A 24,571-nucleotide genomic window follows, 5' to 3' on the forward strand; every position below is an offset into this window, starting at 1 on the left:
GATCGTTTTTAGCAGAATGACCGATTGATTTGACCGATTTATTGTGTTAATAATGGAGCGGGGCGGCAGCAGACAGTGGTGGCTCGAGCTGGGACGAGGGGCAGGCTGAGCATACCCTGCATACACAGCTGTCCCCGTACCGCACCGTCGTTTGGCGTTTGGCTTTTTGTGGAGGGAAGGCTACAATCAATCCTTATCTGTATATTTGTGTGTTTTGTATTTATGTATATAATATATATAACTATATGTATATATTTCTTCATTCTCCTTAACACCTACCTATGACAATTTTTTGCACTTACGGTCTAAGAGAAATAAGAAGGATTGCGGGAAGGAGGGGTGAAGAACTTGACACATAATAATCGGGGCTAAAATCGCAAACTGTCCTCCGTCCTTAAAACAACAGTAAACCATACAAATTAAAAAAAGGGTCACGAAAAAGGGAGAGGGGGGGGGGCGAAAAATCGACAGCGTATCCGTAACCTAGGCTTGTTTTCACAATCATCCTGCTATATTTAAAATCTGCCCCCCTTCCCTGGCTGCAAGTGAAATTGTATTTGCAAAATCCTGCACCCACCCACACCCGCTCGTGTGAGAGGGAAGGGGGGAGTTGTAAGAACGGCACCGGTTTTCCATTCCACTGCGCTTTACTTAATTTTATGTATCGTGTGTACGCGAGAACCAATGGGGAATGGTGGGGGCGGGGTTGCGGGAGAATGACACAGGGAGGGAGTGGAGAAGGAGGGTGACATATATATGTGTGTACTTATGCAAATAAAACGAACAAATGTTACATAATAGTAGCGCAATGTGCTCTCACCCCTGGCCACCATCGATCAAGACCAGTTTTGTCAAAAGAAAAAGCTAACAACCCCCGTTACCATTCGATTCTAGCCCTCTCTCTCTCTCTCTCTCTCTTACTTTCGCTTTCTGTCTCTCAGACCCTATTGCTAGTGCGCGGGTTATTTTTTTACAATTTTTTTTCACCAAAATCTGTACCACCATCATCTACCGCCAATCGTTCGGTAGCTACCGGTTCGTAGCATCCATTGATGCGCACTGTGATAAGCTAGAGCTAGCAGCAACTGGAGTAAGTCCACCTTCCGGTAGGATCTCGCTCGCTGCGATCATCCATCACCGCGGGGGAGCACCATTTCAACAGAGCTGTGACCGTAAAAATGGACCCTCCCTTCAACGCGGGGCGGCGTTCAGTAAAGCGCGTCCCGCGGTGTTCGCGAATGATCGAGTGATGGGGATTGGGGCATAAGAAAATGGATTTTGCGGAGGTGGTGGTAGTGGTGAATGGCGTGACGGACGCTCGAGCAGCTCGTCCTCGTCCCCTCGTCGGGTTTACGGGGGGGTGCCCACTCTGCTCGGTTTACTCGCTGCTCGGATGCAGCACCACGTGCGGGCGAATGATTTCCTCTATATCCATCGACATGGTCGTATCGTCCTTGCCGACCACTTCGTCCCCAACACCGACCTCATGCGTATGATGCGGATGGTGGTGGTGGTGATGGTGGTGGTGCTGCTGCTGCTGCTGATGGTGCTGCGCGGACGAGCCTTGCGGATCCGCCGCCGAGGAGGCCGATCCACCGGGCGTGCTGGTGGTGGTGGTGGTGGTGATCAACTCGCTGCCACTGTTGCTGCTCTGCTGCACGAAATCCATCTCCGAGGTAAGGTCTAGGGTGGCGGCCGACGCCGTCGAGGTGCTGCTGTTGTTGACCGAAGCGTTCGCGCCGGTTGTGGTGATGGCCACGACGGTGGCCCCACCGCCCAGCGTTATCGTTTCGCCGGTGATCGTGCCGGCCGGCCCTCCGCTCGTGGTGGCGGCCATTTTGTGCATCTCGCCCAGCTCCTCCCCGTCCGATTGCATGATGAGGCTCTGGTCGGACGTGTTGCCGTTGGTCGGCTTGTTCGAGATGATCCGGTCACGCAGCGACGGCTCGTGGTTGTGGGGCGAACCGACCTCCCGCACCTTCTGGTAGTCCTCGGTGATGTGCAGTATCGCCTGGCAGCCCTTGCGCCCGTTCCACGCACACTTCCACGCCGCGATGCCGTTGCGTATCTTCTGCTGCGTCCGGAAGCGGTAGCCGTTGTAGATGAGGAACGTCTGGTAGCCGTCCTTCGTGACGAGCTGGTAGTGGTTGCGCTTGAACGTCGTCACGTCCGTCAGCCAACCGTCGCCGACGAGCGTGTCGTTCGAGACCTTGCGCTTGGACGGTTGGTCGCGCGCCTTCTTCTTCTTCGACGAGGACGACGAGGTCGACGAAGCTTTGCCCGCTGCACCAGCACCACCGCGCCCCGAGCTGTTGGCTACGACGGGCGTGCCGGGCGTTGCTAAGATGGCGGGCGTACCGTCCGACGTCACCACGATGGTGTCCTCCTCGTGCTGCTGCTGGTGGTGGTGATGCTGCTGCTGCTGCTGTTGCTGCTGCTGCTGCTCCTGCGCGTGATGCGGATGGTGGTGAGACTGTGGCTGCTGATGCGGCACCTGCTGCTGGTGTTGCTGCTGCTGCTGCTTGATCGGTGGCGTCTCGGGCGGATTTTCCGGCACGGACACGGGCAGCCCATGATTGTGCTGTCCAATCTCCGCCACCACCTGTATGTTATCGTCCACCTCGATCGCAGCCGGACACTGGATGTCACTGCCGGATGCCACGCACAGCCAAATGCCGAGCTGGGACGGAGAGGCGGTAAACAGCTGCTTCTTGAACTCGATAATGTTGCCGTTCAGCGGTGGGCCACCGTCGATCGATATGCGCTGATCGAGCCCGACGTGCGGTTCATCGATACCGCCCGCTCCCAGGTCGGAGCCGCCGCCCGTTCCGGTCGCTCCGTTCGAGGCGCTACTGTTGGTTGCATCCGGCTGCATGCTGACCACGTTGTAGATCGCCGTCGCATGGTCGACCGATTTGCGCTTCTCGCGCAGCAGCAGATCGTTCTCCTTCACCTTCTCCTTGTACTCGAAAAAGTCCTCCACCGTGGTTACGCATTTGCCACAGATGTACGAGTTCAGGTCCTCGTCGAAGCTTATCTGAAAGTGCGCGGAGTGCAAGTGGATACAATCAAACGTACAGACACCACACAAAGCTAGATAGTACAAATCTTGCGCTCGCGAAGCTACTTACCGCTACGTTTACCAGCTCGAGTATTTTCAGCAGCAGAGATTCATTGTCGTTTCCTGCGCCCGGGAAGAGTTCGTACAGATCGCAGGCCTGTGAAAAGCACAACCGACAGAAGGGAAGCTCCGTTTGAATCTGTGTCTGTATCGTGTCCATCTCCATCTCGGCAAACGCGCGGCCGGCGCTATCGCTGGACAGGGCAAAGGTGATATTCGGGGACAAACTAGCTGCAGCGGCTAGCTAACGGCCGTACTAATGATCCCTCCGTCTCCGCCAGCTGTCCTTTTCCACTGTCCTGTTGACACTGAGAGGACGGGCTACTGCTGCGGTCGGACGCAGACCACTGCACCACAACCGTGCGTCCCCGCCGTTCGGAGAATGTTAGCAATAGCTTTCCGGAAGGGATTGCTCCGTGTCCCAGCTTACGCGGAGCGTCGTGCCCGAGTCGTGATTCTTTTTCTGTTATTACTGTGAAGCAGTGTTGTTGCAGTATTTACACGACGGAATCCAACCAACAACCAACAACTATATAGACAGGCAACCTTCCGACGGCTTTTGACGGATCGTTGATGGAATGAGTAGGCTGCGATCGCTCCGTCCTTGTCTTCTCACTACGCTGGCCCGCTTCGGCACACGCTCGCGTCCCTGTATTGCGCTCTCGCTCACGCACCCGTTGCAGAGATTTGCGCTGTTTTCCTTCTCACTCTCTCTCTTTCGCTTTTTTGTGTGTGGCTGCCCTCGCTGCTGCTGCTGCAAAGAAGCGCTTTCGCTTTTTCCATACGTTCGTCGCCGCCCCTGCTCTTTCCCGCGGTCTCCTGCCGACGCTTACTGTGCTGTGTTGTTTTCCTTGCTGCGGCCGTTCCTCATGCCGTTCTTGCGACACTTTCCTTCCTTTCCTGCCAAGCGCTGGGCTGCACGCGATGGAGGGCGGCTTGTGGCGATGGTGCTTTCACACGGTCGTCACTGTACGCCGGAGGAGTGGGTGGGGTGGTGAGAGGTGAAAGGAGACAGAGAGCAGACGATTAGACAAAACAGACGGAACAAGAAGAAAACCAAAACAACCCATTTCCCGCAAAAGGAACTGTCACAGCGAAAGGGATGACGATGACGATGATGATGAGGATGGATGATGACGATCGAAGCGCAAACACCGAGCACATACCACACGCTGCTAGCCTATTCTGCCGCGGAGCAGTGGGTGGGTTTTCGTGTGAGGGAAAACTTGCGCACCCGATTGCCACGCGTAAATTTGTTTGACAATAAACCCCCCCACGATACACCTCGTTTAGTGAAGCGTCCGAAACGAGCGGTCGAACCAGTGGCTGCCCTGCATTTCTAAACAGACATCCAATTACGCACGAAACAGGAGAAGAGATTGCAGCAGCAGCGAAATGGTATACCGCATTACGAACTACGCGATCGTCAACTGCTTCCACACACTGCCGTTCCACCGCCGTCCACACACTCGATGAAGGAGGAGAAGGGAAATGGAGGGTGAAATGGTTGGCGGGTGGGTCATACAAAGTGCATTTACGATCGACCTACAACATTCGCTCGCCCCGTCAACACAGTTCGGAACCACCCTGCTAAACGTCCAGAGCTACGATTGTGAAGTGTTACACCATTCATTCACCACGGTCCTGTGTCGAGAGAACTCACTGTTTTTTTTTTTTTTTTTTGGATGGGACGCGTCCCTTTGGGACCCGCGGCTTCGATTGTTTTTGCAACCAACGCAACACTGGACACCACCAGTCTATTGGCGTTCTATCGCGTTTTCGCTCGCGTACACACGCCGTATGTGATAGAGACACACGCACAAACACACATACACACGCGCACATACACAAACATGCGCGCACTTTGCAGCTAGACAGCACGGGCGCTACACTACACTGCTGCTGGCTGGCTCGCTGGCTGGTACTGCTTTGCTGGGGTCCTCCTCTACCGCCACCGTCTGGCCAACATTTAAGCCCCGTGTCTCGTTACCAAACTTACGCGAGGAATGGTCTGCATCCGAACGGCTGGCTTTTCACTACGGACGGGGCGTCGATTTCCGGTAGTTGCACCGACTGTGGCAATCGAACCCGTGCAGGGATTGGGGAAAATATGTATATATCATAAACAAAAATATGTCCAATCTCCCGTTGCGTGCCTCCTTGCACCCAGAGTCGAGGTGAACTTTGCTTGTTGGCAACAAATAGCAGCCCGAGCCAGTATTGAATCAGGCCTCGTAAAAAGGCCTCGATTTTGACAGCGCGAGGGAACCCGTTGGGCAAGGCGAGGGTTTTTGACGCTGAAAAATTGCTGCATCTCGCTCACTTTCTCTAGCCGTCCTTTACTCGCTTACAGTGCGCGTTTCGAGGTGAGCTTCTGTGCCTCCCTCTCCCACTTCACTCCACTTCAACAATTCGTCAACCTTGGTCCTTTCGTTGTGTCGGTGACAATCTACGCGCATCATGTCTCGCTCGATTTGTCGTACCGTCTCTTTCGCGCACATGGACGCGTGACAAATGTATACAACTTGGTGGTTGGTGCGAAATAGAAGTGCTCATTTTGGTTGATTATTTTGAATGAAAATCAACAGAAAATGTTATTTTATTAATAGCTGAAAGGTTTTAAATAACTGTGCAACGCATAGGATCGCCGTTCAAAGTGCTCGCACGCCCGCAGCTGAGCGAGATGTGATCAGGCAAAACATCCGGCGAGTCTGAAGTGGAAAAATCTTCCGGATCCTTGGTAAGGAAAGATGTCCGGAACCTACTATATGTATTGAAATATCACATATTACTTTCATACATGGAGTGGAGTATGATGATCATGCATGAAACATGTTCCTTTTTTTTTACTTATTTGAGTTCCTCCTACACCTACGCTTGTTTGATATAGCTTCGTAACCATCAATTGGCATGGCACGCGAATGGCCTCGTAAGAACTGGCATGAAATAAGTACATTAATAAAACCACCGTTAATAGTTCAATACCTTTACCCTATTCCCTCAACGTTAATATCACCCGTAAATGAAGACTACATAAAAAACCACCACCAAATCAGCTGATGCAATAGGCTAATATGGCTCACACATGAAATGTAGGACTCCGTGGGGTCAAAGAGGGGGTGGGGAAGGTGGTGGATTGTATCTATTTTTTCCGTTGCCCATCAACACAATCGCCCACCAGCGGGAACTTTTTGGCGACCATCTTGAACCCTCAAAAACCATCACAACGACTTACAAAAACAATCGCCAGCGAGGGAAAATCGCACCGATTTTGAGCGTTGGCGAGCTCGCGAAAACCGGTTTTTGGCCTGCCGGTCGACAGCGCGAGCGAAGCATAATCGATCCAAGGTGTGTACGGTGCGCGGTGGGCTCTAGGAGCGTCCGCGTTCGTATTTGACGGGATTGTCATGCTAGCCGCCATGTTCCTTTCGAAATACAGGTATTCCCCGATATACGCCATACGCGATTTTCTTAATTAGACAGTTCTTCGAGCAAATTGTACCGATTTGACCCATCAAATGTCAAATGTAAAATAAATTCCCTTTTGGTGGAATTTAAAAACCATTTTAAAAAATACAAAATTGTAATTTTTAGTTAAAATCAGATCATCAAATTACTAATTTATTGGCGAAACCTACCACTTTAAGCTAAATTATACGAAAATTAGATATGATTTGACTCAAAACCTCGAAATTAGACTTGCGCTAATAGTCGAGATACGCTATTGCCAAGTCAAGAAAGTGTCTCAAAATTGAGAGAACCTCTGAAAAAGCCTTTAAAGCGTCCGATACGGTTAGATTGGTCCCATATTGCGAAGTACATAATTCTTATTGGAATCGTAACATAACACTAATTTTTATTGAAAGGAAAAGGGCTGCTTGTTGTGAACTTGTTTTTTTTTATCTAATATTAAACAAAATAATCCATTATGGTGCATATATCCTTTAATTGATATTATATATTTTTTATAAATCCACCTTTAATGGTATTTGGTATTTACTCATACTTTCTAAATTTCAAAAGTCTACCAGTTGAAATATTTCATTCTCTAGTTAGAAATATATCATACGGAATTTTAAATATTTCAGTACACCACACGCTCCTTACCACACAGAGATTCCTTCCCAATACGGTGACCGTAATGTTTGCGGGTAGCTAATTGTGAAGAATCTAGCTAACTTTCAACCAATAAACGATTCTCGATGCAATATGTATCATTTCATTGCAGAATCTTGGGATTTGCCACACGAAACACGTGCGGTACCATGTCTGCCAGCGTTCGGAACAGCTCCTCGGATATATCGTGCGGCAGCAGCAGCTGCAAAGTGTTGAGCTCTGCTCCACCCCAGCTGGCTGACTCGATCATAAACCCTTTGGCGCATTTAAACACCAACTCCGCTCGCCTAATGCACCAGCTAACGGTCATATCCTGCAAGAGTTGGACGGAATCGATAAGTTTAACACACATACACACACCTCAGAATCAGTCGATTTCCCACACTCCTTTACTCACCTCGGACATTTCGTGCCGCAGCAAAGCGGGAATGGTCAGCGTGGTAATGTCATGTCTGCTAGCAATTTTCAATATATTGCGCAGACCCAGTATCACCGGATGGCGGGAATTGATTTCGCTAGGGCTTTGGAACGTCTCGTCCGATATCAGATGAAAGATCACGTGCGAGTGTGACAGGTTCGAGTGGCGTGTGATGAATGCATCGCCCGGTTTCACCGTCACCACCGTGCGATCCGGTCGCCGCCCGGCCGCAGCTGCCAGACTCTGCGCACCGCCGGCCTCAACCGCATGACCGTGCTGCAGGTTGCGCAAGTCCTCCTGTATCTTCTCGATCTGCCGATCGATCTGCTCGAAATGGAACTCCGTCGACATGTTCGCGTTGCGCCGGATTTCTCGATCCGGCGTTATCGTACCGGACGGCGTCAGCACCACGATGCCGCACAGCGAGCTCGAGTACAGTCCGAGCGCCACGTTCGGTCCCCCGAACGAGGCGTCACCGTACAGCGGGCTGCAGAGGTCCGCCACTCGCGTGCTGAGAATGCGTATGTTGTGCATGTGCTTCAGCTGCGACCCCAGATGGATGGTGAAGCTTTCCTCCATCGAGGGTGCCTGCGTGGAGATCATCGACCACCGGTTACCGATCTGGGTCGGGCTTTCGGACTGGCCGAGAAAGCTTTCATCCACGTGCTGCGTGACCCAGTTCCGGTACTCGTGCTTCTGGTGCCCCCGCGTCGATTCCAGCTCCGATTCGCACTGCTTGCGGATCATGTTCTGCATCCCGTACTGCTTCGCCAGCATGTGATTGATGTTTTCCGGCGTAATCGATATGTCGAGCAGCTTAATCTTCGACTCTATCTCCTCCTGGTGCAGCGTGTTCATCGTGGTAATTTGCTGCGTCATCTGCGTGGCCAGGCTGGCGATCGTGCGCGCGTACTCCCGCTCCTTCGCCAGTATCTCGGGCAGCAGCGACGAGTGGACCAGCTGATGGTAGCTCTGCGCAAAGATCTCCTCGTCCGTCGGGCCGACGCGATCCGCAAACTCAAGTATCTCCTCGCGGTACAGCTTCTCCGTGTCGAGCGCCAGGCCGTCCACGTCGGGCGACCCGTGGCGAAATTTGTCCAGCAGCAGCTCGTCCCGCTCATCGTAGAAGCTTTGATTTTCTCGCTCGACAAATGCTTGCAGCGTCGGCAGCAGTTCCCGGTCCGCCTTCAGAAACTTCATGATTGGATCCATCCGCACGGCCACGATCTGGTGGCTCAGCTCGGCCACGCTGCCCTTGTACGGTATCTCGATCGCGTACACCAGCTTGGCCGGCTTATCGTCCACGTTCGTGTACTCATAGTGAAAGTCCACCACTTTGCTCGGTTCCAGCTCCATCGACAGGCTGCCCCCTTTTCTGTGTGTGCTACGCCTACTGTACTGCTGCCGTGCTTGGTGGGCCTTTGTTTACGTTTCACACCCGGATGACGTTTGCCAGGGCTGGTGTGAAAGCTGTGCCGCTTATCAGCCGCACAGGGTTGGGGTTTGTTGGAGGGTATTTAAAAAAAAGGCAGTTTTCCTCGCAATAATGCGAAAATGTTAATCAATTCCTTCTCTAATACGTGGAGAGGATCGAAGTATGTGAAAAAAGATTAAAGCGCTTAATATAGTTTTCACTTGTTGTGGCTGTGTTTGCTCCTGCACACAATGTTGTTATCGCTCCACGTGTCTGTGTGTTGGTGTTGCTATTGAACGCGCGTTTGCTCTCGGTTTAGCAAACGCTCTAGCAACATCAATACGCCGGCCAAAACACACGGAGAGGCAAGCAATGGACATTTGTGAGAAAATCTCCGGTTTTTTTTTCGCATGCAGAAAATGCTGCTGTAAAACGAAGAGAGCCGGCTTGTGGCAAGAGGCGCAATGCTTACACGCCCTTACATGTGTGTTTGTATCTCCCCCCCACCTCTCTCACACACAAACAGTCCCAGACCCACTTGAATCGGATGGAGCGGTGGAGCGGCACACAGCACAGTTACACAATTGCGAACGGAAGAGCAAAAGGGTCGGACGAGAAAGTGCAAAAAGCGAAACACGACTGCCAACATAGGACCGCCGAGTTTTCGCTTTGGCACAGACAGCCCCGGTTCATTCAGTTATCTCCCGTCGACGTTGGTGGTTGGTACGATTCGTCCCTTGTCCCTCCCGCCGTGTCCAAAGTGGTGCTTCCAGTAGCCTGTAAGTGCTTCGCAAGTGTGCAACTACGTTCCAGCAAATACCACCAACTGCAACGATGAGCATCTTTGCCTCGGTCGAGCTGGGCCCTCCCGTGGAGGTGTTTGCCCTTAATAAGGCCTGCAACGACGACCCCAATCCGAACAAGGTTAATCTTGGCGTAGGAGGTAAGTGATGTTGCGCTAGGTCGCTTCCCGTTGCATCAGGCAGCACCAACCACCCCCAAACCCCAATCTCGTGCCGAGACCGTGAGCGCTGTCAAGGTCAACCGAGGTCATGTCAGGTTTGAAATAAATGTCTAATTTTGCGTACGCCTCGTAGCTGTGCGCGTTTTTTTGCGCGTTTTTGTGCCCCGTTTGGCGTAGAATGCTTACGCAAACCGGACGACTTCCTTCATCATCATGCTGAGGATGGAAATAGAGGAGCGAAGCACCTGCGCGCGTACATAACATTATGGGGTGATGGGCAAGAGTGCCAGAATATTGGAGCCAATCGTTATCAAAGCAATCGAGGCAATCGCCTGTCAACACCGTTCGGCTGGGGGGATTCAATTGTTGTTTCTATGCTGCGTACCTACACTCACACACTCTCACCACCCCCCTCTGTTCGCGGTAACTAACCTCCCCCCCCTACCACCCTCCTTACCTCTTCCTTTGCAGCCTATCGCACGAACGAGGGCAAACCTTGGATTCTGCCGGTGGTGAAGAAGGCCGAGGCCGCTATCGTCGCCGATGGATCGCTCAACCACGAGTACCTGCCGGTGCTCGGTATGGACAGTATCACGAATGCGGCCAGCACGCTGCTGCTGGGCGACGGTAGCGAGGCGCTCGCGAGCAAGCGTGCGTTCGGCGTGCAGTGCCTGTCCGGTACCGGGGCCCTCCGGCTGGGGGCCGAATTTTTGGCCCGCATACTGCACCGCACCGTCTTCTACTACTCCGACCCGACGTGGGAAAACCACCACAAGCTGTTCCTGTACGCGGGCTTCACGGAGCCGCGCACCTACCGGTACTGGCACCAGGAAACGCGGGCCATCGACTTTGCCGGCATGCTGGAGGATCTGGAGCAGGCGCCCGAGGGGGCGGTCGTTATTCTGCACGCCTGCGCCCACAACCCGACCGGCATCGATCCGACCGAGGACCAGTGGAAGCAGATCGCGGACGTGTGCGAGAAGCGCAAGCTGTTCCCGTTCTTCGACTCCGCCTACCAGGGCTTTGCGAGCGGCGACCCGAACAAGGACGCGTTCGCCGTGCGCTACTTCGTGAGCCGCGGGTTTGAGCTGTTCTGTGCGCAAAGCTTTGCCAAGAATTTTGGGCTCTACAGTAAGCAACTACCGTTGCAGCACTACCGCCAGCTACAGTGCCGTTCACAATATACGCTTGTTGTACAATTGCAGACGAACGTATCGGTAATTTGACGGTCGTGCAGAAGGAGGCCAGCACCAGTGCGGCCGTCGCGTCGCAGATCACGCTGCTCGTGCGCGGCATGTACTCGAACCCGCCCGCCTTCGGCAGCCGCATCGTGAGCCGCGTGCTGAACGACACGGAGCTGCGCAGCGAGTGGATGGAGTGCATCAAGACGATGAGCTCGCGCATCATCACCATGCGCAAGGCGCTGTACGATGAGCTGGTGGCGCTGAAGACACCCGGCACCTGGGAACACATTACCAACCAGATCGGCATGTTCTCCTACACCGGACTGAATGGTAAGCGTGTTTAATGATCTCGCTCGTGGAAAGCGCTTGTTTTTTGACCTCCCCACGGCTTGTGCACCTTTTGCAGAGAAACAGGTCCAGATACTGATGAAGGAGTTTAGCATCTACCTGCTGAAAACGGGACGCATCAGCATGTGCGGGCTCAACGAGAGCAATGTGGCGTACGTGGCTAAGGCGATACATGCCGCAGTGACCAGGGAATAGTATACAGCCGCCCAATGGTCGCCACGGAGCGGGAAGGGAAGTTATCTCGGGAGGCCGCAAACGGAAGGCACCCAGCACCCGCTCACCCCCCTATAATCTCCCCCACAACACTGCTCTGCAACCTGCATCAGCTATCCAGCGATTCACATTTACGCACCAGAAGAAGCCTTTAATTTTGTCACGGCAGAGTTCGATTCATTTGCACTGGGTTTTGCACATTCACGCTGCGTGAGAAATAGAGATAAACACTACGCCACATGCCGGTGCGACAGACAGATAATTATTTTCTTTTTACGAACAACGGCCGCAACGGCTTAGAAGCAACAGTGCAAAGTTTGCACGCGAATCACAGTACAATACAGTTTACAAAACACCAACCACGAAAACACGGGTCGTACGTAGCGATTGTTTTTATACATCACTTAGCATTGTGTATGTGTTTTCTGTAGTGCGGCGTCGGGTGGCGTGAAGATATTCCGATCGGATCATCAAATCGGTTTAGCATATTGAAGGCAGAATTAGAAAATCGTAGTAATGCTTTATCTCAAACTCAATGCCCTTAACAACGCAAAGCTGCGCGTTCTTTGCAAGCCCCCGCAGCCACATGTATTAGGACAAACGGCATTTTAAGCGTCGGCTTGGCTCGATGAAACAATAAAGAACGATATTCCGGAAACGAAAGCCTCTCTCTCTCTTTTTGCCACAACCGAACACAACGTAACATTTTGCTTATTTGGTTTGCACTTTATTTTAGAGTCAATTTTGGTTTCAATGCATCCGCGCTAAGCCTAGCGGGTGCGCTTGCGTGTATGTGTAGCGGGTTGTGTTATGCGCTCTCTTGAACGTGCCAAGTAAGACAGGTCAGGTTAACATTTCTACCACTATTTTGGATTTGCAATTAGTTATTACATTTGCAACGGGCTTAGCACACAACAGCTTGAAGGAGAAGGAGATTGTTGAAAGTTGGATTTTTTGTTTCGTTAGCAAAATTGTTCTGTAACTATTGCATGCACCTTCTTATTGTTTGTGGTGCACAATGTCGCGGCTAAATGTGTGTACGTTGTAATAAGCGTGTGCGCGAATGTGCGATTGTTTTTTCGTTTAGTTTTTGTTGTTTGCCTTGTTACAAAAAACATTTCACCGATCTGCTAACTGCCTCTTTCCTCCTACCCCCTGCCACACTGCGCTTGCGTGGTTCTACGCAAACGAAGCGATCGGGTTGTTTGCTGCCATCGAAATACTGACAATATATGAGCGCAACATTTAACAAATTATCACCTTCCCGCACGAGCAAAAACGCTAATCTTCCCTTACCGCTGCTATTACTCTCTGCTGCGAATGCTGCTGTATCGTATTGCATCTTGGTTACATATTGTTCTTTTGTTCCGACAGTATCTGCTCGGGGGTGCTGGCTCTATCTATCAAATTTTATTTGTCCCTTTTCGTGTAAGGTGTTGCTTAAAAAAATAGCTACACACCAGCGCGACGACCATTTCATCAGTACCATCTCATCAATCACATTCGAATGTTGTTGTTTTGTTTTGTTCAGCCAAAATTCCAATTGGAAAACAAAAAGAAAATAATGTCTATCTACCTTATTAGCGAGATGCTGACGGGATTAGCGCAACTCATCGACACTGTTTTGCATGAGGCAAATGAAAAATAAAGTGATTTTTCCACCATGATTAATAAATCGTACAATTACTATTGCGATAGCTGCATGCGCTGGTTTTACCACACCAACACAACCTTTTTTTCAAATCAAAATCTTTTCAAAACTGTTCAGATCTATGCTGCCGGTTTTTGTTTGCAACCAGCTTCCGACAAATTCCGACATCAGCAGTCGAACCAAAACCAAAAAAAAAAAATACACAACACGCAGCAGCCGCCAGCGACGACAACAACAACAACAATATATGCTAGAGTCACGTTTGCAAAATGATGTGCCCTTCAACGCCTTAGTACAGTTATTACTCGATTCGTTTGATTGCTCTCTATTAACTTAATCCTACAGCGTGTGACGTGCGTAACAAAACTCAATACGTTAAATGGAGTGTAAGTGTGTTGAAACGAACAAACGAACAAACAAAAAATGGTAAAAAGACGAATAATATAGCATAATAATAAAATAGTAACAAATTAATACCTCACAGTGTGGTATACTAACAATTAATGGACGATTTTCTGAGTGCTGTCTGTAATTCGCGTCCCGTGCACTTCGTTTGATTTCTTACAAACGAGCGTGGGATCACCACAACATACTTTTTTTCTGTTTTAATTCCTTTCCGTGAGCGCTTTCGTTATGCTCACGCCCGAGCCTACCTACCAATGTTTCATTGTTAATATTGTTAATAAATAAATATATAAATGTCTGTGTATACGTTTCTAATAAACCATCTGTGCCTGTTGCGTGTTTTTCGCACGCATCTTCGCTTGATACGCGCGAACCGCTCCGCCTATCTACGACACCATGTTAAAGCTAAGTATTTGTTGCTCTTAAACTAGTTTTAATTTCCATTCCCGGTCTGCTGTCGTTTTGTAAGGACAGCTTGCTTTACAGCAACGCACACGTATGCCAACGAAAGTGACGCAATAGCAAACGAAACATCAAACAATATAGAAAAGATGGTTTGCGTCAGCCACACTTTTCCATCACAACGCTTCATGTGGCGGATGCTTTGCTTGCAGCCCGCTGTAGCTACTTGCCACAGAAACAGGCCGTTATTCGGGCCACTATCGTCACATCGTATCGCTGGCTGAGCAGCGGCGCTAGATCAGATGGTAGCAGGCGACCAGTCGGTTCGTCAGGATGCTCGCTGTCATTAGGGTCGTCGTTACCGCTCGTGTCACCAGGGTTACTAGTGTTTTCTCTCATCTTCGATAGGGACGGCGGTGGCTGCTTCCTTTCCCGGTCGAACCGGTGCCCGGTGCAGCAAAGACAGCTCGATCGCAGCAGCCCGAAGCTACCACCAATCTCATTTAATCTTACGTCCCGGCAGGGTTGGGCTTTCTGGCGGTGTGGACCCTCCTGCCGCACCAACGGGCATGCTCATGCCCGTGGAGGCAATCGACATACCTGCACCATAGATACCGCCACTCGAGGCCATCGATCCGCCAGCGGCAGCGATGCTATGCTGGTTGACTTTACCCTTCGGTACCGCCTTGAACGGGTGGTGCAGTTTGCGCAGCGGTCGGGGAGACGGTTGGTCCAGCGATACGGAGGCAAGCGTTTGCTGCGTTACCTCGCGGGCCGTAGCAACCATTTCCGGATGGTGTATCCACGCTGCAAAGCATGAGGGAGGAGGGGAAGGGGAGTGGAGGGGAATGAAATTAGTCCCATTCGCAAAGACCGATATTCCCCAATCACGCGTAAAACCCACTTTTCGATGGTCCACGGCTGTGATGGTCGATTAGCGCGGCCGCCAGCGGTGCCGCTGCATTCGTGCCAGAGGCGATCGACGACCCTGCTGCTGCTGCTGCTGATGCTCCACCACCGATCCCGCCACCGAACTTGCCACCGGTTTGGGGCGCAATCGGACAGAAGATGCGAGCGGTAAAGTCTTCGAACGTACTGTTTTCCCGATGACGTAATGCAACCGTATCGATCGACCGGTTACGCTCCTCGTAACTGAAAGAAAACACACACAAACGCACGATATAGTGAAAAGCTTGTCGTTTTACATCCTCACCAGCCCCAGAAGGGCTTACTTACTACTGCTGGTACAGCGGGAGGGAACTTCGCTTCGCTCGGCTTGCATTGATCGCGGATGCACGCACCAGGCTGGCCAAACAGGCACCCCCAACGACCATCTCGTCCGACAGCGGACCAAACCACGGCACCTCCGGCTTTTTGTTGACCGTCACCCGAAACAGCCCACTCTTCAGCGGATAGATGACGATCAGCACGTCGCAAAACTCGGTCGGCAGGATGTCGCGCCGGTAGTCGCGGTTGTGTTCGCTCCACACGATGTGCACCTCGTCGTTGCCGAGGTGGCGCGTTTTGTTCAGTATTGCTTCCGGCGTGTCGGACGGCATGCGGGTGGACACGTGATAGATCACCTCCAGAAACGGCGTGGCGTAGTAGGGCGCGGTCTGACCGCAGCCCTGCCTCGGCAGCCCGCCCAGGAAGCCGTTGTGCGACTCCAGCTCCACCTCCCAGCCGAGCGCGGACACGAACATCTCGTAAGTACTGCTGCCACAGGCATTGCGCAGAATGCTGCCCTTGTCCTCCTGCCCGTTCGCCACGTAAATCACAGCCATCTTGTGCGTTTCGCGGCACTTTTGATTATCGAGATTGCGCAGCTCGCGCAGCAGCTTGTCAGTACGCTGAAGCAGGTGGGTCCGCTTGCGCCGTTCCCAGCCGGCGAGACCGAGCTGGTTGAACAGGATGCGCCCGAGTTGGAATGGTTTCGTTGCAGCATCGCTACGATCCAGCTGCTGTTGCTGTTGTTGTTGTTGGGTTTGCATTGTGTTGCCGGCTCTTGCGATGGTGCCCGTCCCGGAGTCATCCGAGTAGGATTGGCCCGGCGAATAGCTACCATAGCCGCTGCTGCTCACAAGCGTCGGGTAGGAGGAGGTTCCACTTGGTAGCGAGCGATCCACGCCCGGCTGGCCGGTGGTTCCTGCATTTTGGCGAGCAACTGCCTCGGCTTCGATCGTGCGCTGATTCAGAATGATGGAAATAGTCTGCCCTTCAAGGGCCGCTCCCAGCGGGCTTGGCCCGGCTGTGTTTAGCGGTACCTCGGAGCTGTCCAAGCATTCCGGGCTGGTGTAGCCTATGTATTGTAGAAGCTGTAAAATTGAGATTACGATTGAATGATTAATAAAATGATTTGCTATCTAACAACCATCACTGCTTTGAGATCGCCAATTTCACTTACATCATCCAGTTGGTCCAAATCGGGTGCCAAATCCTTGGCAACGGGTAGCTGATGGACCGGCCGGTGCCGTAGCGTGTGCCGCGGACCGTGTGACATTGGCAGTCCGATAGCGGTGGACATGAGTGGATCGATCGAAGCGCTACCACTAGCGAAATGTCTTGCTGTAACGCCGCCGGCTCCCGCCAGCTGACCAGACCCGGCCGGCACAGTGGCAAAGGCGTAGTGGCGCGAAACCGGCGCAGCGCTTTGGAATGTTGCGTTTCGGTCGGTATCATTCGAGCCCGCTGATAGCGCCGGTTCCTGGTACAGTATCGAGGCATCCCAGCACGCTTTTCCGTTCAGATCGCGAAGCAGTAGCCGCACCTGGCGATTGGCAGTCAGTAAGCCCGCCGTTGCACCGCCTCCCGGCAGCTTCAGGGCGGGCAGCTCAATGAAGCTGGCCACCAGCTCTGGACTCAGCATAAGCAGCTGCAGGTTGGGAGACGCCAGCACATGCTCCATCGCATCAACACGAGCGCCCGCGATGGAATTTTCCCGCTGCAGCATCGCAACGGACGGAGCCGCACCACCAACGCCCGGATGAACCGGGGCCGCAGCGCCCGTTGCGCTCATCAAGTCGTCCTGCTCATCGACCAACGAGCTGAGCCGCGTGGCGCCGATGCCCATCGGGAAGTGGCCGAGATTGGTGATCAGGTGCATCGCCACCGTTTTGGCGCACAGGCGAATCGCCGACTGGCAGCTGGCAATTGTTTCGGCGGTTTGATACCCGCCCGCTTCCCCGAGTCCACCAGGGCCGCTCTCCCGCACGTCATCCACCACGATGGTCGAGTCAAAGTCCTCGTCGGTCGTGAAGAGCTTAATGCGCTCGCCGTTCTGCAGCCCGGTTGCTATTTTGTACAGGATGCGAAACACGATCAGTATGAGCGGTTCTGTCGAGTCGTGATGCTTTGGTTGCTGCAGCGTGCGCACCGAGAAGGACATGCACAGCTCGCCCAGCGTCAGCAGCAGCGAGGTCAGCACCGTCTTGTCCGACTCCTTCGGGTGCGGCACGTTGTGGATGTCCAGCGAGAGGCACACCGTGTCGATGATCAGCTGCGGCAGCCGCTCGATCTGCTCGATGCGGGCACCCTGCTCGGCGCACAGTTTAAGCGTTTCCGACGCTAGGCGCGCGATCGTGTGGTGCTTGAACTGGAGTGCCTGCAAGATGACCTGGAATGCTTCGCGTATGCGCGGATTCACGGTGTGCGTTACCGAGTCACGGCGAGCGGAGCTCGCTTCGCTGCTGTGCTGAGGAACTTTCTGCTTAAATGCCGGCTCCCCGTCCCCGCCGTTGTGCTGGCCGGTAGGGTTGGTAAGGTTCTGTAGGATCCATTGGCCGAGCGACGCGATCGCGATGCAGCGAGCTTTCGCGGTGGGTTCGCGTCGAGCACAGCGCAGCACTACGTTCAGCACGTGCTCCTGCAGATCGGGGCACTCCATCAGATCGATGTGCGGCTCGGACGGTTGTAGCACCGGCCCGGGAAGGGATGTGCGCGGAAAGCATAGCAGAGACCCGAGCAATCCGGCCACCTGTGCCCGAGGAGCGTTTGGCCCGGTTTCGGACGATGTCAGCACCACCGTTGCGGCGTGTACCAGATCAAGCAGCAGCAGCGTGTGGCCCGGCAGCAGCAGGCTAAGAAATCTTGGCCCGCCGAGATAACGCAGCGCGGTGTAGGCCATTGCGCGGTCTTCCCCAGTTAGCGCTTGGTGCAGTGCGTGGTAGAACAGTGGCAGCTGATTGTTGCCCAAGCTGGCACCGCTTTGCACGATCGTGCACAGTAGCTGCATTGCGTACAGCTTGCCCTGAGCGTACTGGGCGTCGAGAGCGAGCGCACCGTAGCACCAGGGTGCCACCAGTGCAACGGGCGGAACCAGATTCGTACCATTCGGGAACGCGCCGCTAGTCGACGAGTGTCCACTGCCATCGAGCGATATGCCTTGGTTCATGCGGATCTTAATCAAACTCTCCGTCATGCTGACCAAATACTGGTAGACTTGGGCGTGCAGCTTCGGATTCAGGATCTTGTTGACGTCACCGAGTGCGCCGAGCATGCGGCGCCACATTACGGCTGCCACGTCCGGCAACCAACCTTTAGCCGTTCCGCCAGCCAGAATCGATCGTCGGTCGGAGGTCGTTGCCATCGACGAAGAGGATCCTCCGAACGACTGCGGATCATCCTGCGTATCGATGCTGGAGCTGTCCGCGGTAAGCACGTCGGCGATCTGCATCGGAGAGTCTTTGATCGACCCACTCTCAATGCCGCTCGAAGCGGTCGGGGACGGGCTGCGAGAACCACCGGCTTCACAGCTAGCTCCCACGCGACTGTGCCGATGGTAGCCGTCCTCGTCGGCATGACGTTTTTTCCCCGAACCGCTGCCCGGTGGCCGAACCGAATCCAGCGACACCGCACGCCGAACCACACCTCCAACAACCGATCCAACCTGGCTGTCGCCGCCGAGCGGGACTTCCGTGCATTCGGAAAACGAGGCCATCTCCAGATTCTCGCTGCTAATGCTCAGGAATGTGGATGTGTTGGAGAGCAGCCGGGAAAAGGAATGGTCGGCCATGTGATGGTGCTGCTCCGCCGCCGTATGATGCTCCCGTGAGTTACCGCCCATAGTCAAACCCAGGCCAGCAATGCGCAAACGACGCCGAGCGCGCGATTTGCGGAACGGAGCGGACATTAGACTTCCCTCGCTGTAGCTTCTATTCAGTGACGGAGTGCCCGGTATGCTTCTCGTGCTCTGCAGCCGCATTACTCCCGCCACGGACGTAGCGGTGGAAGTTGTCGCGTTCGTCATTGAACCAGCACCGCCGCCATTGATCATGCGATCCTCATCCAGTCCCGTTCTGTTCTGACCACTGCCAGCACCATTGGCACTACCACCCATATGTGCGGTCCCGCCATCCGATCCTGCCGCCGCGATGGCGTTACTGCCATTCGTGAACGTGATATCATGCATTCCCGTACCGTGTCGATCGGATGCGTTCACTGCACCGGCTCCGATGCCATCTCTAGCTGCCACGGAACGTCCACTCTCACCAGCCGTCCAGTTGGAGGGCGTTCCACGCTTCCGTTTGCCTTTCTGCTCGGCCAGCCGGTCCAGGGGCAGATCGGAAAGGTTAATGTTGTACACTTGCCGTGCCAGCACGCGCGTTAGCGTTTGCATCGTTTTATCCCACTCCACTATCAGCTCTTCGCGGTGCGTTAGCGAGGACAGCACCTTCAGAAAACGGTCCCACAGGCCCGCATTTACCGGCACGTTCGTGTGCGCTCGGATCCACGTGACGATGAGCGTCTGAAAGATGGGCTGGGCTAGCCGTCCGCCGAGATTGTTCTTCTTAGCGTTCGGTGGGGAATTCTGCAAAATGACCGACGTTACTTGCAGCAGCACCAGCAACAGCTGCTCCCAGGTTTTCGCCTCCATGCGCGTCTTCATCACCATCGTACGGTAGATGTTGAGCACTCGCTTGCAAATGTCCGTCTGCTCGTCCAGCGGTGTGGCGTACCCGTCGGCATTGGTTTTCGATTGAAAGTGCAAATTCAGATGGGCCGTGTTGACCATGAACACGTTCACCGCGTTCGTCACAAACACCTGAAGCACGTTTTGCAGTCCCGCTCGAATGGACCCATTTTCCTTGGTCATCATCATTGCGCCGAGGTAGGAATCGGTACGCAATCGCTGGCTGCCCGGGCGACTATTGCCTGCCGTCATCGGGATCGTTTCCATCGCGGGTGCAACAGCACCAGCACCACCACCAGGGGATCCCGCTGCCACCGGCATAGCCTCCAGGTCCGGTTCCAGCAGAAACGGCGGAGGCGGTATGCTGCTCATCCAGTCTCGGTAGACGGAGATGGCGATACGCATCGCTTCAATCTGTGACTTGGAGGTGAACGCCATGAGAAATGCCTGGCGATAAATCTCGTGCACAAAATTGACCGTCTCGCGGCTCGAGTACAGGACGTCGCGCACTAGCTGCGTCTGTGTGTAGCCCATGTGGCGCAGGTTAGACAGCAGGCTGGCATGGTCGAGCGATGCACCTCCGGATCCGGCGCACGGCTCGTCCTCGATCGACAGTATCTGCTCCAGCTTGCTGTTTACGTGCCGCTCGTGCGTGTACTTTGCGATCCATATGATGAGCACCACCACACACGAGCTCATCACTTCCTCGCGCTTAGAGACGCTACGGATCACGGGCAGATCGAGCTTCGGCTCGTACACCGACGTGCTGTAGTCGAACGAAGGGCAGAAGACGGGCAGGTACTGTTCGCGGAACTTGGTTAGCAGAAAGTTGAACGTCCGAATGTGGCGCTGGGGACTGTTGTCACGCCATTTTAAGCACCCGCAGGACTGTACCATGCAGTCAAGCAGTATTTCCAGCCCGTCCCGCGGGTCGGGCGCTGCCGTCCGTTCGCTCGAGCTCGGCGGAATGAGCGGCTGAATCTCGGGCGACTTTACCGGATGCGTGGCGGTTGTGTCGTGGAAGACGGACCCTCCCAGCTCGCCCTTTAGGTTCGGGTGGTTCAGCAGGTCGGTCGCGATAAACTCGCTGTCGGACGGAACGGCTGAAGCGTTCTTGCCGCGCTGCGGTACAGACAGCCCCGGCACCAGCTCGGTAAACATGCCGTGCACGAACGGTGGCGCATTGTCGCCAAGCGCTTGGTACCAGAGCAGGAAGTACTTGACACCCTCGCGGCGCAGCTTCACACTGTTGCCGTAGTGAAGTAGCTTCGCAAGGATGCGTCCGAGCGAGTGACACTGCCAGCGCCGTTGCACCAGTTCCGGCAAAAGGCAGAGTATTTTGCTCAACAGCCATAACGATCCATCCAGTTCTTCGCGATGCGTTTTATGCACTATTGGGAGGTATGGCCAATGAAAGAGAAAAGGGTTAGGTTAATAGGTATATAATATTTAGATTTATTATACGGCAATGCATCAGCAAACAGTAAACCATTAAAACTCTCATAATAAACACGACCAAAGTTTTCAAAGATTACAAAGTAACTATCCTGCAAAAAGGCAGATAAAAGTATAATGATGTTCGTTGAATGACCGGTGGAAACGATCGGTAGATGAATGTAAACAAACACAAAATTATGTATAGCATAACACGATGTACTGAGTGTGTGGAATACAATTCATCTTTTAATGCAATTGAATAAGCTCATGAGGTCGGTGAAAACGATGCAAATGCTTTGCATAAAATGCCCAAAAAACATGCAAAATTCGAACTTGGAAAGCGTACTGTTACTCTTGGCATTTGTACATGAACGGTGAATGTTCAATTAGAAGCTTGTAGCAATGCAATAACGTGCAGGATGTAGACTTTTATTAGAGACATGCTAAAACGCATGATGCAGTTATCAAATTATAAACGTAACCGAACAAGCTGAATTCGAAAGCAACCATACAGCTATTTTTAATATAGAACTTCCAACAAACAAAAAAAACCCTTCCTGCTCACTTACCAATGTGAAAGGATAGTTCTGGTAGAGGGATACAATTTTATGACAGAATTTGCGGAGTGCATCGTCGTATTTTTATTGGGAAGAATTTCGGTGGTACGCATGCCAGTGCCAAATTTTTCCAGAAGTTGTCGCGTTAATAGAAATGCACAATGTTCAACGTGCACGGAAGGGAAGGTTTGAAACATTTCATATAGAGAGTAATATTATAAACGGTACGTGACGATTTCGTTCATTTTTTATAGGATAATGGGAAGCAGACGACAACAAATGTAGAAAAAGTAAGATACGATAAGATACAATAAGATAAACGTAAAGAAAAGAGTCAATGGCCAATCGTTGCCATGGAATCGCTTGCTCTTGCTTGCTACACCGGGAGGGATTTTGTAATGGGTGACACATTCCACGTTAAATGCTAATGTTGAGAGCTCCAAAAATGGAGAAACACAACCCGTGGGTGTGCTGCTGCTGCTGCTGCTGCTGAGAGGGCCGAACCGGAATCGGCTTTGCGGCCACCCTCTGAACCATGAACGCGCACTTACCACGCTGCTTCAGATTCGCTTCGGCCTGGACAAAGGTATCGTAAAGGATGTAGTAGACGTGACTGTAGTTGGCCTCGAACAGATTTTTCGCCTCATCGCTGTCCACGTGTTCTGCAACAAATAAGGGCAAGCGAGAAGAGAAAATAGCATTAGAGTGACAACATTCGTTTTCCCCTCGCCATTCAGAAGTACGCAAATCGGACGGGTTGAGTTGATTCGTGTTGCATATTAAGCAGAGAACGCCGACCATCTGCGGCAAGTGGTGGTAAATTTTCATCGGCTTGATTTCTCGCTCTCGCCAAGCTGATATTACTATTTTGCATTCCATCGGGGTGTGTGCGTCGGGGCTAATGGTAGGAACAAAGGTATACTTCGTGGATGACTCTGTCCGCGGTGGCGATGGGTGGTGAACAACATTAGCAGGTATTGCGATCGGCTCTTCGCCCTGCTCACGAATCATACAGGTGATGATGTTGTTGTTGATGATGATGATGATGATCAAACAATGGATCAACTTTTCACATCACATTCTCGCTTGTCTGCGTACATCGCAGCAAACCATGAACTTGTTGTAAATGGATTGTTTACGTTTTTTATCTTCGCTCTCGCGATCTGTTTGAAACGCTCATCGCGCTCTCGCCAGCGCTCGCATACGCTACAATAAGCAGGCGAACGTTTCTCCCTGCTCAAGTCTCGCTAATCGTCGTTTCTATTGCTTTTACCACATCTTCCGTGGGCAGCTCTACGCGCTAGCTGTACAATCGCACACACATCGCTCTCGCAGCTCGCGATGATGGGTACATATAGCCACCGTCTTCGCCCCCCACTGCCGCTCGATACATTCACAGCGCTGCAGCACAAACATGAACATCTAATTGTTTGGCAACGTGTGCGTACACACCGTGGGGCGCAATCGTTCGCTCGCTGGTGGTATGCATACTCCAGAAAACGGGATAGGTTCATGCGTTTCACCTCGTTGCCCGTGACTTGCCCGTCGGCACAACAGCAGGCTAGAACTTGCGTGCATCAATAAAGAGGGGGGAGCGGGGGGGGGGGCAGAGTGGGTACGAAGCTCGGAAACATCGCGTACAGGTGTGATTCACGTCCGCCACCGTCCCTCATTCGCTTTCCAGCGCCACCAACCATCGCACCGCCCACTGACGACGTGTAACCACGGTGCTCTGGTAGGCCCGTATGTAAATTAGCCAACCCTATCCCGGAACGAGAGTCGATCCACTACATTCAACCACACAACATCGACGCTGGAAGATGGTAATTGAAATTGATGCTCTTTGCCTGTTCGCGGAGCTTACCGAGTATAGTTTTCAGGTGTCGTAGTCGGGCAGCGGAATCTTTCTTGCTGTCTTGTATTTTTTGGGTCGACTTTTTCAAATCGATATTGGCCTTCTTGGTGAACATGGTGAGGCTGGGCACACTACGACGCTTGCCACACCATCTAAGCTCGACAACACACACACACGCACAATCACACACGGGGAACGATTATTCCACAACTCCACACCGATATTCACCAGCGACTGGGGCCCTATTAGCCAGCTGGATTAGCACATTCGCAATTCGCCTACTGGAGCGACGGAGGAAACAAAAACAAATCCTCCATGGTGGTGAAAACGTAGCACGGCCAACAACAATCGTGCAGCACACAGAGTGAGAGAAAACTATCCAACGTTTTACACTGAGCACATTTCGGGCAGGGTGTTCCGCACGCTAATTTCACGCTGCTAGACGGAAGCAAAACATCGGAAAACACTAAAATTCACTACCAGCAGGCACACACGCACAAGAGCTACGTTGTTGCGGCCCAGTTGCTTTTCCAAAATTCTGTGTGTTCGTTTCTCTTCTTATTGTTCTTCTTCTGGCA

At 52.7% G+C, this 24,571-nt stretch overlaps 4 protein-coding genes across 7 annotated transcripts; 1 reads left to right on the forward strand and 3 right to left on the reverse strand.

Annotated features, from left to right (window-relative positions):
• Positions 1–193: 193 nt before the first annotated feature.
• Positions 194–5,339, reverse strand: LOC120895711 (zinc finger protein squeeze-like). 3 transcript variants are annotated; one of them, XM_040299277.1, is made up of 3 exons: positions 5,121–5,339; positions 3,132–4,088; positions 194–3,037 (listed from the first exon to the last, which is right to left on the reverse strand). In XM_040299277.1, exons 2-3 carry the CDS (start codon positions 3,285–3,287, stop codon positions 1,379–1,381), a joined length of 1,815 nt encoding a protein of 604 aa, XP_040155211.1. In that variant the 5' UTR covers positions 3,288–4,088; positions 5,121–5,339; the 3' UTR covers positions 194–1,378. The 3 variants fall into 3 exon arrangements, with proteins under 3 accessions (XP_040155211.1, XP_040155218.1, XP_040155227.1); XM_040299284.1 differs by lacking the exon at positions 5,121–5,339 and adding an exon at positions 4,671–4,962; XM_040299293.1 differs by lacking the exon at positions 5,121–5,339 and adding an exon at positions 4,288–4,655.
• Positions 5,340–6,774: 1,435 nt separating this feature from the next.
• LOC120893534 (protein C12orf4 homolog) lies at positions 6,775–9,512 on the reverse strand. Its single transcript, XM_040295488.1, has 2 exons — positions 7,635–9,512; positions 6,775–7,550 (listed from the first exon to the last, which is right to left on the reverse strand). The coding sequence occupies exons 1-2, from the start codon at positions 9,009–9,011 to the stop codon at positions 7,341–7,343; spliced, it is 1,587 nt and encodes a 528-aa protein (XP_040151422.1). The 5' UTR covers positions 9,012–9,512; the 3' UTR covers positions 6,775–7,340.
• Positions 9,513–9,653: 141 nt separating this feature from the next.
• LOC120893536 (aspartate aminotransferase, cytoplasmic) lies at positions 9,654–12,441 on the forward strand. The gene is made up of 4 exons (XM_040295490.1): positions 9,654–10,012; positions 10,505–11,164; positions 11,239–11,547; positions 11,624–12,441. Exons 1-4 carry the CDS (start codon positions 9,904–9,906, stop codon positions 11,758–11,760), a joined length of 1,215 nt encoding a protein of 404 aa, XP_040151424.1. The 5' UTR covers positions 9,654–9,903; the 3' UTR covers positions 11,761–12,441.
• A 47-nt stretch (positions 12,442–12,488) lies between these two features.
• LOC120893533 (probable Rho GTPase-activating protein CG5521) lies at positions 12,489–24,524 on the reverse strand. Of its 2 annotated transcripts, XM_040295486.1 has the most exons (7): positions 24,003–24,524; positions 22,690–22,800; positions 22,151–22,168; positions 16,641–21,535; positions 15,473–16,551; positions 15,141–15,388; positions 12,489–15,043 (listed from the first exon to the last, which is right to left on the reverse strand). In XM_040295486.1, exons 1-7 carry the CDS (start codon positions 24,106–24,108, stop codon positions 14,736–14,738), a joined length of 6,765 nt encoding a protein of 2,254 aa, XP_040151420.1. In that variant the 5' UTR covers positions 24,109–24,524; the 3' UTR covers positions 12,489–14,735. The 2 variants fall into 2 exon arrangements, with proteins under 2 accessions (XP_040151420.1, XP_040151421.1); XM_040295487.1 differs by lacking the exon at positions 22,151–22,168 and having other exon boundaries at positions 24,003–24,523.
• Between the last annotated feature and the right edge of the window lie 47 nt (positions 24,525–24,571).

Source organism: Anopheles arabiensis, chromosome 2 (genome assembly GCF_016920715.1).
Source record: "Anopheles arabiensis isolate DONGOLA chromosome 2, AaraD3, whole genome shotgun sequence".
Classification (NCBI taxonomy): domain Eukaryota; kingdom Metazoa; phylum Arthropoda; class Insecta; order Diptera; family Culicidae; genus Anopheles; species Anopheles arabiensis.

Coding starts and splice junctions, on each gene's coding strand:
- LOC120895711 (XM_040299277.1), bottom strand. CDS start 3,287: ATGGAGATGGACACGATACAGACACAGATTCAAACGGAGCTTCCCTTC. Junction 3,038..3,131: donor TCGAGCTGGTAAACGTAGCG/GTAAGTAGCTTC, acceptor GCGCACTTTCAG/ATAAGCTTCGACGAGGACCT.
- LOC120893534 (XM_040295488.1), bottom strand. CDS start 9,011: ATGGAGCTGGAACCGAGCAAAGTGGTGGACTTTCACTATGAGTACACG. Junction 7,551..7,634: donor TGCGGCACGAAATGTCCGAG/GTGAGTAAAGGA, acceptor CAACTCTTGCAG/GATATGACCGTTAGCTGGTG.
- LOC120893536 (XM_040295490.1), top strand. CDS start 9,904: ATGAGCATCTTTGCCTCGGTCGAGCTGGGCCCTCCCGTGGAGGTGTTT. Junction 10,013..10,504: donor GGTTAATCTTGGCGTAGGAG/GTAAGTGATGTT, acceptor CTTCCTTTGCAG/CCTATCGCACGAACGAGGGC. Junction 11,165..11,238: donor CAAGAATTTTGGGCTCTACA/GTAAGCAACTAC, acceptor GTACAATTGCAG/ACGAACGTATCGGTAATTTG.
- LOC120893533 (XM_040295486.1), bottom strand. CDS start 24,108: ATGTTCACCAAGAAGGCCAATATCGATTTGAAAAAGTCGACCCAAAAA. Junction 16,552..16,640: donor ATTTGGACCAACTGGATGAT/GTAAGTGAAATT, acceptor TCAATTTTACAG/CTTCTACAATACATAGGCTA. Junction 15,389..15,472: donor CTCCCGCTGTACCAGCAGTA/GTAAGTAAGCCC, acceptor GTTTTCTTTCAG/TTACGAGGAGCGTAACCGGT.